Below are 20,000 nucleotides of genomic sequence, written 5' to 3' on the forward strand. Positions count from 1 at the left end.
TATATATATATATATATATATATATATATATATATATATATATATATAAAATAAAAAAACAAATTTGCAAAATTTGAGAGAATCACAAAATTTTACCAATGGTTAATTCATCTTATAAAACATGGCAACCCCTAAAATTGCTTCTTTTAGTCTAATTTTTGATACACATGATCCTAGTGATAAAGGAAAACAGGCAACCTTGAGGAGAATGCTTTTTGTGAACTTTTTTTTCTATTACAGTCTGAATCACCCTAATATATATATATATATATATATATATATATATATATATATATATATATATATATATATATATATATATATATATATATATATAAACGCGTTTTTTAAAAGAAAATATTTTCTCTTTTAGATCGGACAAAAAATCAGTTATTTAAAAAGCATTTATAACGAGTCGTTAACAGCGATTAAAAAACGTGACGAATCACTGTTTTCAGATTTTTTTTGAAAACTTTTTTGAAAGACTAGTAGATTTTTAAAAAATACGTTTTAGAGAATAAACAAGACAATTTTTTAGTCATACTTTAAAATTTAGACATGTGTTTTGGCATGATTCATCTTTGCGTATGATGCATATAATTCTTTTTAAAAATATTTTTTCTTCCGAAAATGACAAAAGTGTAATCTAGAATATTTATTTTTATGAAAACACTTAGCCTTAGCCTTAGACTTAGCCTTTAAAGTTTGTAATAATTCATTTAAAAATGAGATAAGATTTTTGGAAACATTTTTATAAATAAAGTTTAAAATATTTTTTATGACGATTGTTATGATCGCTATTACTTTCACTTAATGCATAGTGGTATACCCCCTTTTGTAACGTTTTAAGTTGCTACGCTCCATTTACAGCATTTTTATTAAGGTGATATACCCCATTGTATATAACCATTTTTTGCTTCAAAGTTATTTTCTAAAGAAAAAATATCTAACGAAAATGCTGTTAGTACTTTTAAAAAAGGAGAGCCTCCTTGTACTAAGGGTCACCCCACTTTATTTGAAAACTATAAAGTTCTAAATAATGCTTCTCAGTGAGGTGATTTGTTATAAAAATATTTATTTGTCAATCCTATTTTGATTCTCAGAGAGTGTTCCTACGCAAATTTAATCGTAAAACGCTTTTTGATGGTCTAAAGTGATTTTAGATTGTTGTTATTTTTTCATTCTTAGAGGTAATGCTTTTCTATAAGTTCTTGTATATTTTATTGTTTGTTACTTAAGTACTAAATGTGATGTTGAATAAGTTTTCTTTAAATGGATCGTTAAAGGGATCACATTTTTAGTGAGGCTATCATTTCTTGTACCTAGAGAGCCATATAAGTTGCTTGTACCTAGGGTCATAAGTGCGTCAAGAATTTGCTTGATAACGATTGTTGAATATTTACTAATGCAAAATATTTTTTTTCTTTTGGTTGTTTTGGGTCTACAATTTTACGCTTTGGCTTATTTGTCAATTTTGCTTAGAACTATTAGTCAATTTTGTTATTTATTCAAGTATTGCAATTAAGCAGCACTAGATAACTTTTTCGAAAGTATTCTAAGATTAAATAAATTTTAAATCAAATTTATACCTATCTTTGTAGCTAATTTATTAGGAAATTAAACCTAATTTTCAGAGAGCGACCCTAGGTACATTTAAAAAATTTTTTACGTTGGACCACTAATTTTTAAACCCTTCCACATTACGAACTTTTGTAGTTTAAGTCAATATACGTTTACCCCAGTATGTTTTTAAAACGTTTATTGGACGTTTTTATTAAATTTAAACCTAATAAAAACGTCCAAAGAACGTTTAAAAAACGTACTGTGCCCACTGGGACTAATACAAAGTAATTAGTATAGAGATGTAATCATATTCGTTTTACCTTTTTAGACAAGTCTGAGGCTTTGAATTTGTGCATTGAAAAATCCATTGTGTGTCTTGGACAACTGACAAAGTTACGTTTTTGTACAAAAACGTAACTTTTGGAACATCGCTTCCTTTTTCTTTACAAAGAAAATAGTTAGTCGTATGTAAAAAAAAAATTGTTTTAAAAATTCCAATCACTATTGGTTTACTATTTCCAGTTAGATTCTTTTTCAATAGTTGCCGTTTTTCAGGATCTATAGACTGTTTATTGAAAATAAGGCTTTTGGGGTAAGTTGGCAAAATTTTCGCGGAGTAAGTTGGCTCATAGCATTTACTATGGAGAAAAATATGCATTTAAATAAAATCAATTTTTTTTTTTATTTTTTCAATTTTTAACAATATTGAAAAAATTTATTTTTACAAAAAATATCAAACAATTTTTTTTTAGTTTTTTTTTTTTACATATAGAGAGTAGGTTATTGTTTTGTTATACGTTCTAATATTTGGTACCAGCTGAAAGTAATATTAAATTTTTTGCTTAAAATTGTTGTCAAAATAAATAATAATAAATAGTTTGCACCAACTTACCCCGAGGTGGGGTAAGTTGACTAACTTTTTTTTTAAGACCCCAGAAGGGCCTCAAGAAAATTTTTTTTATAATGAGTTAAAAATGTTACCTAAATTCATTCTCTTTAAGACTGCGGTTTAATATTTAGTTTTGCCGTTAGGGCTACAGAGCTCATTGAGTAAAAACTAGCCCTTGTCTTCCCTAATGACAAAATTAATGTACATTAATTTTGTCATTAGGGCAACTAATTCTTGTATATTTTTTCAAATCTTGTATTAACATTAAGAGGTTAATAAACATAACAGGATATACTATTTTATTGTCCATAGCATAATAATTTTCACCACTAGATAGAATTGTTAGTTATTTAGTCTTAGTTTCTATTCAGTTTTTATAAGCGGTTTTCTTTGTCTCTTAAAAAATATTGGTTTTTATAACCTTTCGTCTTTACAAGGTCAAAAGTCAAAACCTAACGTGCGTTAAACTAGTAATTTTTAAAATAAAACGACTCGATTATACTTGTTTCTTGAATTCTTGTCCTTATCTTTAAACAATTATTTAGTTGAAATAGTTTAAATAATTATGAAGTTTTCTCCGCGTATTTCAAATGATAAACGTTTACTCCCTCCGATCCGAAATACGATTCCGATTTACATTCAACATAAATAATTATTGAAAATAAATACTGTTGTAAGTTTTTTACATTTTTAATATAACATTTTTATTTTTTAATATTTTGAACATTTAATACTATTAAATGAATAATTAAACTGAATATTTTGAACATTTAATACTATTAAATGAATAATTATACTGAATATTTTGAACATTTAATACTATTAAATGTTCAAGATATTCACACAAAAAAATTTAATTATAATTATATATATATAAAAAAGAATAATTATATTCAAAATGTAAAAAACTTACAACAGTATTTACTTTCAATAATTATTTACGTTGAATGTAAATCGGAATCGTATTTCGGATCGAAGGGAGTAAACGTTTATCATTTGAAATACACGGAGAAAACTTCATAATTCTTTAAAATATTTCAACTAACAGTATGTAGTTAGTATCTGTTATCAGATACTATGTATTAATATCTATTTTGCACCCATGATTTTTGTACTTTTCTTTAAAAGTGACCTTTCTTTATACAAAATTTTGATAAAACAAATACACCAATTTGCATTCAATATATAAAATTATTTGAAAATAAATTTTCTTTATTATTTTTACAAAAAATTTTTTTTGAACATTTTAAACATTTACTGCTCTATTAGTATTAAATTAATATTATTAAATTTTATATGTTGCATGCAAATCGGTGTATTTGTTTCATCAAAATTTTGTTTAAAAAAAGGTCACTTACAAAGAAAAGTACAAAAACCATGCGTGCAAAACAGATCATTTACACGATTATTGTAACACAATAATAGGTTATGTAAAGTCGATAAAAATGATAGTCAACGTTAGTTATTGTTGTCTTTCATTAAACAACAATTGGGGCATCTATAAACAACTAAAATAAAACATTTAAAATATTTTCCGATAGAGTAAAAATAAAAATTTGCTGTCAAGTGCATAACATATTAGCAAATAATATTAACGCAATATAGAAATATAGAAAATTTAATATATACAATTTAAATATTAAATACTTTTATATGATTTAAATACATTATTCAGCCAATATTTTTCCACTTAAACAATAAGAAACTTCATTTTTCCTGAAAAGAAAATTAAATATGCATTTAGCCATTTATTGAACTGAAATTATCATAAAAGGAACTTTTCAGTACATAATGCAATAATTCAAATAAAATAAAAAACCTTTCGAAATGAGTAAGATGTAATTTCAGCAATCGCTACTTTAGTGTGTTCATCAATGAACCTCTAACCTCTTGGTTCTAGCTAGAACTCGAACAACTGCGCCACAGGTGCTTGGCCTAACTGACCAGTTTACCTAATCGTTAAGCACAATATTTTTAGCATCCTTAAAAAGCATTGGTTATCGCAAACAAGCATGCTAACATTTTCTTTTAATTGTTACTCAACAAAACCATTTAGGTGTAAAAATCTTACATAGTATACATATACACATAGTATACTGTTCCTTATAAGGAATAATTAAAGTCGTAATAAATAATATAATTATTCAACTTTACATAAAAGAATGACCATCAGGTCTTGTCATAAAGTTAATTTAAAGTTTGAATGAACAAGTGCAAAAATTATAAATCAAATTTAAGAGCATATTTATATAGATATTCAACTGCAAAAAATTATAAGACAAATTATTAAACGTTTAAAAATATCATCAAAATGATTTTTTATGCTTATTCTTGAATGACAGAGAAAAATCAAAATGTTTTCCAATCATTTTATTCTAAAGAGAAGTTCCACGAAGTAATATGCTTGGTTTTTTAAAATCAGTTTGAAAAAAATGTTGTTAACCATAACTGTTAATTCATAAATTGTATTTATTTATATTTCTTAATGCATTTGACAAAGAACTGGAGACAAAAATCGCCACATATATTGGGCAAAAATGACTCATCTCAAAATAGACAAAACTTATAATTTTTATTTAAGTTTTCAATCCCAATAACCAACATAAGTCGAAATAAAAAAAATGAAGTTACAAGTAAAAAAAGCTGAAGAAGTTGAAAAATTCAATAAATAATGTGGTCTAACACGAAGGGGCTTCAAAAGTGTCAATGGTGTCTGAGTCACTTTTGAATTCTTTTGTTTGCCTGTCCTGGAAATGTACTGTGTTTAATGCTTCATTGTGAAAGCATTTCAGTTTACGCTTTCTTTTAGTAGCAAGTTCAGTTTCGAATCCTAGCAGTTTAGCTATAGCTACAGCCTCTTGGAAAATTTTTAACTAAATGCCCCCCGTCTGTTCTGCTAAATATCTTCTAGCTACCAATCAATCATACGTCATCGATGATGACGTCTTTAGATTTTAGAAGACGACTAACGTAGTTAATAGCAGTAAGGTGACTGAGCTGCTCACTGGTCAAATCCAGGTTTTCCATGGTATGTTTAAGAGCTGCCACAATTTCTTTTGGCCTCTTGGCAAGTGGTTTGATCGCGTCGGTACAAGATCATAGAAACCATCATAGAAAGTCTATGCCATAGAAAGTCTATGCATTGAACTTTCTGTTACTTTAGTGAGGATCTTTCATCGAACAGGTCTTGTATTAAATAATAGGTATAAAAATTCAACATTTCCAAAGAATACTTTGATCTCTATGGTTGATTCAAAAGCGTGCAGAATTCAGACTGTAAGCGCCACAGGAAACGTACATAGCTTTCAAATAATTTTGCCTTACTGAGGCTTGAGCTCCCTTATAAGCACCTGACATATTGGATCCACTTTTGTATCCCTGACTGCAATAGTTTCCGAATATCCAAACTTAGCCTAGCAATCACATCAGTGATAAGCTATATTGACTTGGCTATATCGATTCCTTTCTTCTTCCCAAAAGTTTCAATAACAAAGAATTGTTCTTTTATTTGCCAGCAATTATTTTGTTTTTCAGAGTTAAAAAAATTAATAACAAAAGTTATCTTCTCAGTGTGAGATGTATTGGGGTACCCTCAAATATGATAGTGAAGTAGAAACCATCCTGGATTTCTTCGACAACTGCACTTCGGATGACACCACCACATTCTCTAACGAACTCATTTAAAAACTACGAAGAGAAGTAATGGGCACTGATTTATAGCCCTATTGTTGATAGCGTCTTACATTTTCCTAGTGGGATTCAATGACGGGATTGCAGCAACCAATAACCTTTATACCGGCAAGAAAGTTTTAATTTCCCATCCCATTTACGAGTGTTGTTTCACATGCAAACATAATTGTATATCATAGTTATAATTAAATTACTACAACAGTTATTTAAATAATTGAAATTGATATCTAGAGAAATTCATAACAAGTTCACTAGAAAAGCTAAATTCCTAGAAGCCAAGAAAGAAGTCATATTTAAAATTCTACGAACTTTGTCCGCCATTTATCAGTCCCGTAATCGATTCGCTCTAACACTATACCAGTGGAGGTAGTAAGACAAATGTATGAGAGATTTCTTTGAACCCATTTTCTAGAAACACTTTCTTTTCTTTCTTTTTTTTAAATTTATTTTTGTTCCATAGTATACATTTTCATGATTACATAATAAAGATTCTTTAAGATTAAATATACATATAAATATAAAAAATCACAAGCATAAATAATAAACAAACTTCTATAATACGAACTGTAAGAAGAACGCGGGAAACTTGCAAAAGACCAAAAGGTCTTATATATATATATATATATATATATACAGCTATGCTCAAATGTATGGAGCACCTATTTGTTTAAATATATTTGTGTTTAAAAAATGAGATATACATGATGAATTTTTTTTTAAATGGTATTTTATTTGTTTTTTACGTTTAAGCATTAGTAAATCATTTAATGCATGTTGAATTTGCTTGTCTGGGCATGATTAGACTTGTCTTAACTTGTCTACATACTCACTTAGTATAAATTCTGTCGAATTAAGATATTCATTTCATTCTTATCTTAAACGTAACTATTGTCAGCCGCTCATTATCTATTGTTTAAAAGTAGTGATTTTTTTTATCGTTCTTTATTTATTTTCATTATGAGTAAAACACGCGAACTTTCTGTGAGTGAAAGAAGCCAAATTGTGATACTCCATAAACAAGGACATTCCCAAGTGGAAATTTCAAAAATTATGAAATGCTCAAGGAAAGCAGTGCAAAATGCTATAAATAGATTTAGTGAAACTGGTTCATACGAAAATAGACCAAAAACGGGAAGAAAACGTATACTTTCTCCTAGAAACCATCGTTTCCTCAACAGGATTTCACTTCGAAATCGGACCAAATCTTCTAAAGACTTGGTTAGCGATCTGTGGGAGCACAGAAAAATTCAAATTTCTGCTCCAAGTGTTAGAAGATACTTAAAAGAAGGTAATTTACATGGAAGAAGGGCTCGCCGAAAACCATTGCTGACTGAGCACCATAAGAAACTTCGTTTAGAATGGGCTAAACAGCACCAAAATTGGTCATCAGAAGATTGGGCCAAAATTATTTGGTCAGACGAATCAAATATAGAGGTAAGGCATCATTATGACTTACGGTGTAACCAAAAAATAAAATAAAAATATCATTTCGAAATTATTCCTTTAAGTATCTGAAATTTTACATGTTGAAATTTATAATATCAAATTTGTATTCCTTTACTTTTTTGACCTAGATTTTCGGGCAACCTGGAGGCACCTTTGTAAGACGACGACCAGGCGAAGCATTTGAGCCGGAATGTATCATCCCTACAGTCAAATTTGGCGGTGGTGGCACAATGATCTGGGGTTGCATGGCCTCCAGTGGCGTAGGTGAAATATTTTTATGTGAGGGTAGGATGAATGCAGAGCGCTACATTACCATGCTAAATGAAGTTTTGGAGCCATCAATATTGAAATTATTTGACGAAGATGTCCCTCAATATTATTTTCAACAAGATAACGCTCCTTGCCACAAGGCAAAAAAAAGTTTGGACTGGTTTTCAACAAATGAAGTTCCCCTCATTACGTGGCCCCCCCAGTCTCCAGATTTGTCACCCATAGAAAATTTGTGGTCTATTTTGAAGAGGAAGTTGTCAATTTACAGATGTAAATCCAAAGAAGAATTTAAAGCGAAAATTCTGGATGAATGGGAAAAAATACCAGCGAATGTATGTAAGGATCTTGTGGACAGCATGCCCAAAAGACTACGTGCGGTGATCAAGGCAAAGGGAGGTGCTACAAAATATTAATTATATTAAATAATATTGTTGAATTGAAATAATTTGTATCAAATAAACACATTCACATTTACTATTTGTTCATTACTTTTGAATTTTAAATAAAATATAGGGGTGCTCCATACATTTGAGCATAGCTGTATATATATATATATATATATATATATATATATATATATATATATATATATATATATATATATATATATATATATATATATATATATATATATATATATTATGTAATTATATATATAATTATATATTTATATATATATATATATATATACATATATATATATATATATATATACATATATATATATATATATATATATATATATATATATATATATATATATATATATATATATATATAAATATAATTTTATTAGACAAACTATTTAATATCATAAAAGCTAGTTCATTAATTGCAATTACTTTACTAATGGCAGGAAAAGCTACGTGAAAAATGAATGAATAAAAAGAAAATATACCCAATATACTTTTATAAAATATACTTTTGAAGAACTTTTTTTTTGATAATTATAAGGACCCGTCTGATGTTTAAGGCTATCCCTAAAAATATATTTTTTTTTCAAAAGTTTGTAATTCTAGCATTATTTTATTATATAGCACACATTTAGAGGGTGAGAGGAGACATTTAAAAAAAAGTTGTTTTAAGGACCACCCTAATATATATATATATATGTATATATATATATATATATATATATATATATATATATATATATATATATATATATATATATATATATATATATATATATATATATATATATACAAAAATTTTACGTTAAATTTTTACATTATAATTGTATTAAAATGTATTAAAATGTAAGATAACAATTATACAAACATATATCGTTACTTTTTCTTAATATTTTACGTTTATTACTAACGCAATGTTTGAAAAATATATTTAACTATATCAAAAAATAAGTGTTTATATAAGAAGCTAGCAGTGAACAAATTTAGAAAAAATCAGTAAGTAAATTTTTATACTTTAAAATACTCTTTTTAATAGTTTTTTTAAAGCCATTTAAGTTTTCAAAGTCAATAAATTTTGATTAAGTAATAAAAACTTATTCCAGATATGAGGTCCACGATAAGTAATTTATATTGCTCAAACTTAGTTTTGCATGAAGACTCTAATGGGGTACTATTTGTGCGCAACAGGTATTTATACCCTGGCTTTTGTTTATAAATATACTATAGAAAATTGAAGGAGTTTTTTGCATTTTGCTATTATACAAAAGACTTAGAACATTATATATATTTAGTTCAAACAATGTTAGCAAAGACACCTGTTCAAAAAGAGGCTTTGTGAGTTCTTTTTTATTTTTAAAATTAAATTACTCGTATAGCATGCTTCTGTTTACGATAGAAGGGTTCTAGTTTGCTTTTATAGGTACTACCCCATGCTGTATTACCGTAATTTAAATAACTTTGAACAAAGCTATAGTAGATTTGTTAGAGTAGAGGCTTTTTCAATAAATAGCATGATCGGTATTTTATTCCGATACTTTAAGATATTTTACTACCTAAATAGGCGATACGTTTATTCCAATTTAGATTTTAATCAATAAAAACACCTAAAAATTTAGTAACATTATCCCTACTTATTTCTCTATTTTCAATAAACAATTTTGGAAGGGAAGATTCGACTTCTTTTTTTTTATAAGAAGGATGAAATAAAGAAAACTTCGTTTTACTTATAAACTTCTGAATTAAAAAAAATTTCTGGATGGTTTTACTTCGTTAAACCATCCAGAAATTTTTTCTAATTCTTGATTCATTTCTACGCACAATTCATTTATAATTTTTCCGGAGATAAAAAAGTTGCTATCATCAGCAAACATTATTGTTGAAATTCTTTTTGATGCCCGATAGAGATCGTTAACATAGGTTAAAAAAAGCAAAGGCCCAAGTATTGAACCCTGAGGAACACCACACTTTAATAAAGAAGGGTTAGAGAGTTTATTATCTCCATAGTATATTGATTGCACGCGTATATCTAAGTAGCTTTCTATCCATTAGTTCGTTCTACCCCTTATGCCATACATGTTAAGCTTTGATAATAATATTTTGTGGTCGACTGTATCAAAAGCCTTAGAGAGATCGATGAATACACCTAATGTTACTTTTCCGTTTGTAAAAGAACTTTTTATTTCATTAGCTAGGTGAAGGGTTGCGTGTTCAGTTGATGTATTTTTTTGAAAACTGAATTGCTTGGAGTAAATAAAATTATTTTCTTTAAAAAAAGTATATACTCTGTTGTGCATAATTCTCTTAAGTATCTTAGAGAATGTAGAAAGTATTGATATTGATATAAAAATAGGTTTTACTTTCGTAGTTTTCAGTTTTTCAGGAATGATACCTTCTTTTAAGGAGTGTTTAAATATTTTAAATAAAGGAACTTTAAGCTCGTTTTGGCAGTTAATTACTATGTTGCTATTAATATAGCTGACTCCGGTTGCTTTGTTTCTTTTTAGGCTTTTAAAAGCATTGTCAAATTCTAACATGGTTAGTTTTTCGTTATTCAATTCATTTTTATTACGTTCTAAATATTTATCAAAAGATTTATTTACTCTAGAAAGAAAAAAAAAAAATCTTTAAACGTATTATACATTAAATTGGTATCATTTGAGGATTCTAAATCTGACCAGTCAATATTAGCTAACTCACTTTTAAAGTTAACCTGGCTATCCAATCAAAAATGCCGCCTTGTAATTGCTTTTTTTTTTTAATTTTAATTTTATTTGAGGTATTTATTGAAATAAATATCGGAAAATGATCCAATATAGATGTTTTAATTACTCCTTTCTTTAAGGAGATTTCAAATAAAGAATTTGTTAGTATATTACCTATTAGCGTCACCGAATTTTTTGTTATTCGCGTTGGTTTATTTATAAGAGGAATTACACCAAATCGAAATAAATTATTGTAAAAACTTTGTGTTTCTTTATTATTTTCATAATTTAGAGCATTAATATTAAAATCTCCTATGATAAATAACTTTTTTTTTTCTTGCAAGCTTTTCAAAATAATATTTTGAAGATGATTTGAGAATATTTCTGTTGATGTTTGTGGCAGTTTATAACAGCATGATATTAAGGTATTTTTAGGGTCATTGTTAATGATTTCAATAGATACAAATTCCCTGTCGTAATCAGATATGCATAGGTCTTTCATAATTTATACCGCAAACTATTTTTGATGTAAATTACAACACCCCCGCCTCTTTTTTTCGATTTCCTCTGCACATGCACTCCTTTATAGTTATTTTGTTGAAAAAGCGTGCTTTCGTTAAATTCGTCATCAGTTAACCTTGTCTCGCTTAAACAAATAATATTAAAAATAAAATTGCTTTCTTCTAAGAATATTTTAATATTTTCAAAATTTGCTTTAGCGCTTCTAATATTAAGATGAACTAGAGAAAGGCTCTCATAAGGTTTAACATCTTTTAAATACTTATTTATTTCATCTGGAAACATGTAAGGTGTTGCCATATTCATTAATGAAAAGTTATCAATAAAGTTTTGTCAAGGTCATGTTTATCGAAAGTGTTTTGATCATTTATTATAAAAACCTTATCTGAAATGTTTTCAAAAAGACCTTCGTATTCAAACATTTTTGGATTCATTTTAAAGAGTTTCGTTATTGATATATTATCAGTAAAAATATTCAAAAAATAAATAAAAATTAAATAAACCGTAAATAAAATAAGTAGAAAATTACTTTTTACTTGTCTTCCACTCGCGTACAATATGCTTGTCGTATGATATGTAAGCAAATTTTCCCCAATTTCTTTCAATTTTCATTTTTTCACGCAATTCCTTTCTTATTTTATTCGTCTGCATGCAGTAATATTCGTTAATAAATATGTTTTTTCCCTTTAACCTTAATGCATTTGTTAAAATTTCCTCCTTAACTTTAAAGTCCAATAATTTCAGAACAATTGTTCTGTTCTCTTTTACGCCTTTTTTACCAGCTCTATGTGCTCTTTCAGTTTTTACATTTTCTACACCCAAGTACTCATTAAATGTTTCTTTTACTTTTTGTTCGCTTTCCAGCCAGGTTTCATTATCATCTTCTTTAACTCCGACAACTCTTAGATTGTTCCTCCTTATTTTTCTTAGATTGTTCCTCCTTCCTCCTTCTATCTTCAATTTCTCTTAGCTTACTGGTAATTTTTTTGAGATTAGTGTTGTTATTTTGTATTTCTTTATGATTAGATTTATATTTTATGAAAATATCTAACGCATTTTTTATTTTTTAGAGAAAGCGCGCTACCAATACCTAAAAAATATATATATAAATAAATATATATATATAAATATATACCTATATAAAAAATTTTCAAAATCTTTTTTAAATTATTAATCGACTTTTTTAAACTTTCATTATCAATTATAAAACAAAATAAAACTCATCATTTGTCAATCAACTTATTTAACTAAATACTTATTTAACCAACATCAACGCTTAACCTAACCATACATCAGAAGTCTAACTTTAGCAAGTTTTATCAACGTATTAAATTGAAATGTCCATGAAATATTTGAGCAAAAAATTGTTTCTTTTCTATTGGGTTTAAAGTAGACATTCCGCCTTAATTAAACCCAATGCAAAAACTTATTTACTAGATAACGGTCCGGGTCCTGGTAGAGGCAAGGTGGCTCATTTGTCTTAAAAATGCAACGCTGTGATTCTCTCTTTTGCTTTAACATTCAAATACTACTTGAAAAAATTGCGCTTTTATCGTGAAATTGTCAACAAATGTCTCGTTTGCTTTAACTTCATTATCTACCACGTTGCTCATCAATGGAACGCACTAACTAACGAAGTTGTCAGTTCTATCAGTTTTCTTCTGCTTCAAAGCGAAATTTTATCATCTATCATTATAACTAACACAGAGCATTATCTTCCAAGCAATTGAGCACAAGTTAGCATGGCAACTGTTTATGGGCTTACGGAATACGCCCGGATCTGTCTATATCAACCACAACTAAATTTTGTTTTTTAACTAAAAAGTTGTTAATAAATAATGATAATAATAGAATTAAATAATAAGATTAAATTTTTCTTTTCATGGGCATTTTATTTTCGAATACTAATGTTTCAACCTTAAATACAAAAAAAAAAAAAAGCAGATTTCCTATTGTCTGTCATTAAAGTTTTTTCTATTTATTGTAAAAAAAAAAAAAAAAAAAAAAAAAAAAAACAACAGCGGATTGTCTGGCGCATCTACAAACTTGGCGCCCGGTTCGATTTGTCCTCTTATTCCCTCACTCTCGAAGACCCTACTAACGCGTTCCGATCGAAAAACTATATATCAAATTATAAGTTGTTAAGCAAATGCGTGGTAGGTCAAAAGGCATAACTTTACTAAAAAAATAAAATGTATGCATATATTTTATTTTTTTGTTTATGTAACACGATTTTGTTTTTGCTCTAATTTTTTATTTGTTTATATCTTTACATTTTATTTATGATTACGCTTTATTAATTTTACTATAATATTCTTCTCGAAAACTTTGTTCTAAAATATTTATATTTAGATAAAGGTAAATATATATATATATATAAACTTATACATTTTTTCACACAAAACACAGCCCGCATACAGGCAATGTAGTTCCAAGCAGGATAACCCAGAACACCTACACTTCATCTGAAAAGAAATTTTTTAAAACTTAGGCAGAGGCGATTCTACAAACAAAATGAGATTTTTTTACTCAAAGTTACAATGTTTCCTACTTAATAACAAAAAAGTAAAAAAAAAAATAAGGCTGGTAGTTAAAGTTTTTTTTCTTTTATTTCCTTGAGGACTAATTTATTGTCTTTGCAATCAAGCATCAAGCAAAGTCCTAACTTAAAAATAGCATTCAAGAATTTGAGATTTTACGGCTAGAAATTAAAGTTAAAGTTTGGATTCCATAATATATCTCAATTAAATTATATTAAAATATATAACATAAAACTTTGACAAGCATATTACATTTAAAATTTTTTTTAAAAGATTGCTTGTAATCCACAATAAGACCTTTGGTGTTTTGCCTTCAAACAACCTAATTGTTTGTCTTGCAGATCAGATAATTTACGGAGACATCTTGATTGTTTAAACTAATAACCGACTGAGTGCAATTTCTCGAAAAGCAGTTTAACTTCAGTGAGTGCATAAGAGATGTTTCGGCAAATTTACTTAAACACAAGTTGTTGTAATATGTTTTGTTGCTGTCTTTTCAAATGGCGCTCAAGATCCTATTAAAAACAACTTTATGTAGTTGTCTGCTAATGATTATGTTTCAAGCTTTTCTTTGCGTATGCGTAAAAGCATCTCTTTCTTATATGTGTTGATTCATTATGCTACAATAATATATAATAATTCTAAAAATATAATGCTATAATAATATATAATAAGTCAAAAACAACAATTACTTTTGAAATTTATACGCAAACCAACTTAACAATTTTTTTTTTGCGAAAAGAAACTGAGTTACAAAGACTCCTAATCACGAGCAATTTACAATTTCTTTGTTTCTTTGAAACAAGATGTTATTGCATAAGAATGTTGGTTATAATTTTCATTATATCATTCATCAATTATTTTAAAGATCTGAAATAAAATCTTCATCAATTTTGCTAATGAAATTCTCTGAAGAAACAGGCAAGATCCTCATTACCAACGCTAAACCAGTGTAATGTAGTAAGCACTTACAGCTACTTACTTAAATAATGCAGGTATTTAAAGCGGATTGCATTTGCATGCACAAGCATTACTAGTAAACTAATTACTAGGTAGGAAAAAAAAATTTTTTTCAGGATATACATAAGATATTGAGAACGAAATATTTTTTTGGACTTTACCAACCTTAAAAATTAAAAATTCAAATTTTTTATTTCTTACTATTTTATTTGATACTTTGATATATTAATTATAAAAAAGTAACAACTAAAAGAAAATATAAATAAAGAAAAACCAATTTTTTGGGCCAATAGGGGACAAAATGATCACTGCGGTGCATCAAATTCAGAAAAAAACATTTGTAGTATGATATAAAAATTTTTGCAACTCGTATATAATAATATATATAATATATAAATAATATATATATAATAATATAACTTTATTGGTACGGGAGCAGAATTAGTCTGATTTCATACCCAGATTTAAAATAATTAAAACTTAAATATCTTGCTTATAATAAGGCTTGAAAATTAAACTTTGTTTTTGAATAACTCTGGTCCGAAAAATATTTTTTCAAAAAATGTTCTCAATCTGTATATTATAAAAAGTAACCACTATACAAAATTTCAAGTGCAAAGCTCAAACCAATCAAAGTTATATAACGCACCGTCTAAAATTTTCAATTTTGAGATAAATGCAGTTCAAGTAATAATACACTAAAACATCTCTAAATTTCTTCTATCCCAGCCAGCACAAACACGTCTTTTTAGAAACTAAAATGTTAACACCTTTTAGACGTCTAAGTTCAGATAACTATAAGACATCTAATTGTAATTATCTTTGAGACAACAAATAAGAGCTGTCTCAAGCCGTCTAAAAAATGACTTCTATTAGATTTCTTATATTTATCTGAATTTAGACACCTAAAAGGTGTTTACATTTTAGATGCGAAAAAAAACGTCTAAAAAACGTGTTTGTGCCGGCTGGGATATATTCAAAGCTTGTTTTGATGATTGATTGTCAGCAATAAAACGTAATAAAAATTTCTCTATAAATCATAACAATATTTAAGTTCCTTTTTATAATATTTGTATAATATTTACGCACTCCTCAAATATACTTTTTCTGCAGCTAAACAATATTAAGCAAATTCCTTTCCACTGACATTATTTATTGGTCATTATTTGAGACACAGAACTTGCTTGCATAAAAATCTGGAAAAACACCTAAGCTTTCTAAAGTCTTTAGAAATCCAATTGAATTATCATTAGAATCAATAGCTTCAAAATCTGCACTTAACTCATCAATTGTTTTACAAACTTATATATCTTTGGGACATTTTTTAAATTGCTCTATTCAGTGACTCATTTTTTTTGTGCGTTTTGTTAAGAAGACATTTTTTTAACAAATTGTCATTCACTCAATTTAAAAAAAAACAGGCTTTAATTTTTTGTCTTGAATAAAAGTGGGTATTCTTCCATTATCATGTTGCTGTGATTCTTATTAATTTCATTAAACAATTTATTAAAACTTTAAAATTTATTTAGCCCACATATATTTTCGGTGGCATGTTTAAATATCAGCACACTTTTCAAAATCGGTATGACATTTTCTAATTTTTCTTATTGCAACAGTTTATATTTACTTCAAATGGAGGTCTCCATCAACGTAAATGGGGAGTTCCACCACCGCAAATACTTTTGCGTTTACATTCTTCACCTTAAAAAGTTGCAAACCAATTATAATTCAAGTAAAGCAATTATAATGCTATAAACAAGCCTTGCTTTCTCAAGACATCAAATGTTAGACTAATAGTCTTTTTATGAAAATCAGGGCATGGTTCTACTAAATTAATAATTTAAGTATAAATATCAGTAGAAAAAATCATATTTTAACAATAATTTATGAAAATATTTAAATCAGTTGGATATAAATATTTTTCATAAGGTAACAAACCAGTGTTGTTGTTGAACGAGAATAATGCAAAGTTAATTTGTCTGGATAGTGCTGTATAGTTTCGCTCAATAGAAACTCTGCGTCTATAGTAACGCTATTTTTTTAAACCCAAAGTGGTGGGAATGGCTATCTGCTATACTAGGACATATAAGTAAGATTAGATATTTTAGAAGTTTAGTTAATGTAGGTTAAAAACTTATTATTTTTTTTACATTAACAGAAACCGATCCCGGGTTTCTAGAATACAAGCAAACATATTTTTAGAGACTTTCAGTAATTCAAAAGTGGTTGAAAAAGAGTATTGCTGTGAAAGTGTAAGTTCTAAGCTTATTTTAAATCAAAATTTAAATGCCTCCTATATTTTGTTAGATAAAACAAACAACATAGGCCTTTTATTTTAAAATTTCAATTGACCATAAAACATTCACTTTGAAATTTTTTTTTTCCACCCAAGCACTACCTTAACGTCAAAAAAAAAAAAGAAGAAAAGGTTAAAGCTTGCAAATACGGACGAAGAGATAGAAGTTTGGCCAAACAATATCGGTATACCAATATTGGCCAAACACAGAGGTTTTAAAAAAGTAGTAAAAGTACTCATATTACCCAGACCACTTAGTAATATGAGCACTTTAAATTAGCTCAAAAAAATAACATTAATTAAGAAAAAAATAACAACCTAACTATAAAAACTAATTTTTGGAATATAATGATTCGTTATTAACAAAACTTATCATTAAAAGATCAAATTTTAAGCCACGTTTTGTTGAAACAATACTACTACAGTCGAATCTCTCTAATTCGAATTTTATGGGGAAAAATAAAAGTTCGAATTAAAGAGATTTTCAAATTATAGAAAGTTGATTTTTCTTAAACGCATTTCACGGTGACTTTGCATTTAATCGAATTATGGAGGTTTTCGAATTAAGGAGATTCGAATTAGAGAGATTGAACTGTATGTTTTTCGCTATAAAAAAAAATAAAAAAATTAGTTCGTTATTTTTTCAATTTTATAAACTCAAACCCTTTGAAAAATAAAAGTTCAAATTTTTTGAATTTAAATTACAGAAAAATATTCAATTTTGTTAAAATATAAAATTTTTTTACAATGTTTTGTTTTTATTCAAAAAGCAATTAAAACCACTGCTATTTTAGGACTTTAAAGTAGGTCATTTCAATGAAAAACTTGGTAATCTGTGCATGCTCATATTACACAAAAATGGGATTTTTGTTTATTTTTGTTTACTTTTTTAAATTTTTGCCGTATAATTCTATTTACAACAAGAAAAATTGCCTAAATATATAATAAATGGCCGGAGAAAGAAGAAGACATATACTGTCTCATCGCCGAACCCCGATCTTTAAATAAAGTCAAAACTAAATCACGGTTCATAGGAACATGCTCTGAGACTTTGCAACACATCCCCAGAATTTTTTTTTGTTTATTATCAGAAGACTCTTCCTTATTCCAAAAATGTAAATAACAACTTTTTTCACTGGGGGCCTTGGGAAAAAATCACGTATTTTAGTCGAGTGCCTAGAAATTTTGTCGTTCAAGATTGTTAACTAAGAGCTATGTGGCATACTCAAATTTTTAGTACGTTAATACTAGTATCAAATGAGGATGAATTGCAGAAAGTTTAGGTAATTGAAGCTAACCCAACCCCGTCCCAACCCCTAATTGTCCCCTTCCTAGAACTATTTCTCCTAAGATAATAATTTTTTTTTAAGTTCTGTCATAAATTAGACGAGAATTTATCAACAGATTTCAAGTTTCAACAAAAAATATCTCTTCGTTTAAGATTTATGACCATGAGAAGTTTAAAATTCCACAAATTTACCCCCTGAAATAACTTTGAATGGTCGTAACTTTTAAACTAGACATTTTTTTTTGATGAAATTTAAAATCTGTCTATGAATTTTGATTTAGTTTAATATAAAACAAAAACATTTGAAATTTTTTTAAGGAACCGTACACAAGGAGTGGGGTCCAATAGGGTTAGCTACAATTACTTTATCGCCGTAAAAGTAAAATATTCTGGTCTAAGTGGTTAAGTTATTATTTATATTTTGCATGTCATATATCATCATATAATATATTAAAAAATAATGTTAAATAATTATTCACCAGAGGTTAATATTATACTTTTTACAAGCTACCTACAAATTGAAAGCTACTTTAAAAGTGTTTGTAGTTGTAAGCAACAACTGTGTTTTTTAGCGCTTTAATATAGCTTGGAATGTGTTCTCCATCTTTTCTCATTAACCAAAACTGATTGAAATCCTGGTGAATGGATTCGAGACCTTGTTCGGTCCAGTAACCTAAGTGTACAGAATATAAAATAAACAAAAAAAGTTTTAGTCTATTTAATGAATAATCGTCATAGTTTATGCAAGTTTAAACTTGCATAAACTGTTGTATTATTGTAACAATAAGTATTTACTTAGTATTATTATAATTAAATAATATTATTTTAATCTTTTGTCAAACTTAAAATTTATTTATCATACCGAAGACTCCACCTTTCATGTCGATGAATTCAATTATATGTTGCTCAACTATGTGTACCTTCAAAGGAATTGTAGCCCTAGATTTCTATAGCTCGTAGAGAACTGCTCTACATTTTTAACATAAGTAGAGTTTAATGATTTTCAAAAACAGCCATGGACTACTTTTTCAAAATCTCTAAGTACCTTAATGTATTTGAATACGGGATCTCCAAGATTGGACTCATGAAAAATACCGCTCAAAGCTGTCAATGTTTTTAAGCAACTTATAGCAAGCATTGCCTGCCAAACGATGCTGCCCTTGGTAGGATACTCTTCAGATGTTTATTGTAGACAAATATCGGTTAACAAACTGTAACCAACACTCCTTGTTTTCAAACAAATTTTTTTCGATCTCTTTTAAAATTTTATCTATAACATCTAAAGTATATGTAGACTGGGAATATGGCCAGTATAATATAATATAATATACTGGCCATTTCGCCTTAATTGAACGAAAAATAAATATTATCAGACAAAAATTGATTGGATTTTTAGCTAACAAATTTTTCTTTATGAAAAAATT

General features: G+C 27.5%; 1 protein-coding gene across 5 annotated transcripts in view; it reads left to right on the plus strand.

Moving 5' to 3' along the window:
- The window catches only part of LOC100208931 (intermembrane lipid transfer protein VPS13D), a 241,165-nt gene extending 240,386 nt beyond the window's left edge, over positions 1-779 (plus strand). For all 5 annotated transcript variants that reach the window (XM_065788385.1, XM_065788387.1, XM_065788389.1 and 2 more), the window contains one exon: positions 374-779. In XM_065788385.1, the coding sequence (XP_065644457.1) occupies positions 374-469 (96 nt within the window). In that variant the 3' untranslated portion in view covers positions 470-779. The remainder of the gene's footprint in view (positions 1-373) is intronic.
- The last annotated feature ends 19,221 nt before the right edge of the window (positions 780-20,000 follow it).

The sequence above is a fragment of the Hydra vulgaris genome, chromosome 01, assembly GCF_038396675.1.
Source record: "Hydra vulgaris chromosome 01, alternate assembly HydraT2T_AEP".
Classification (NCBI taxonomy): Eukaryota; Metazoa; Cnidaria; class Hydrozoa; order Anthoathecata; family Hydridae; genus Hydra; species Hydra vulgaris.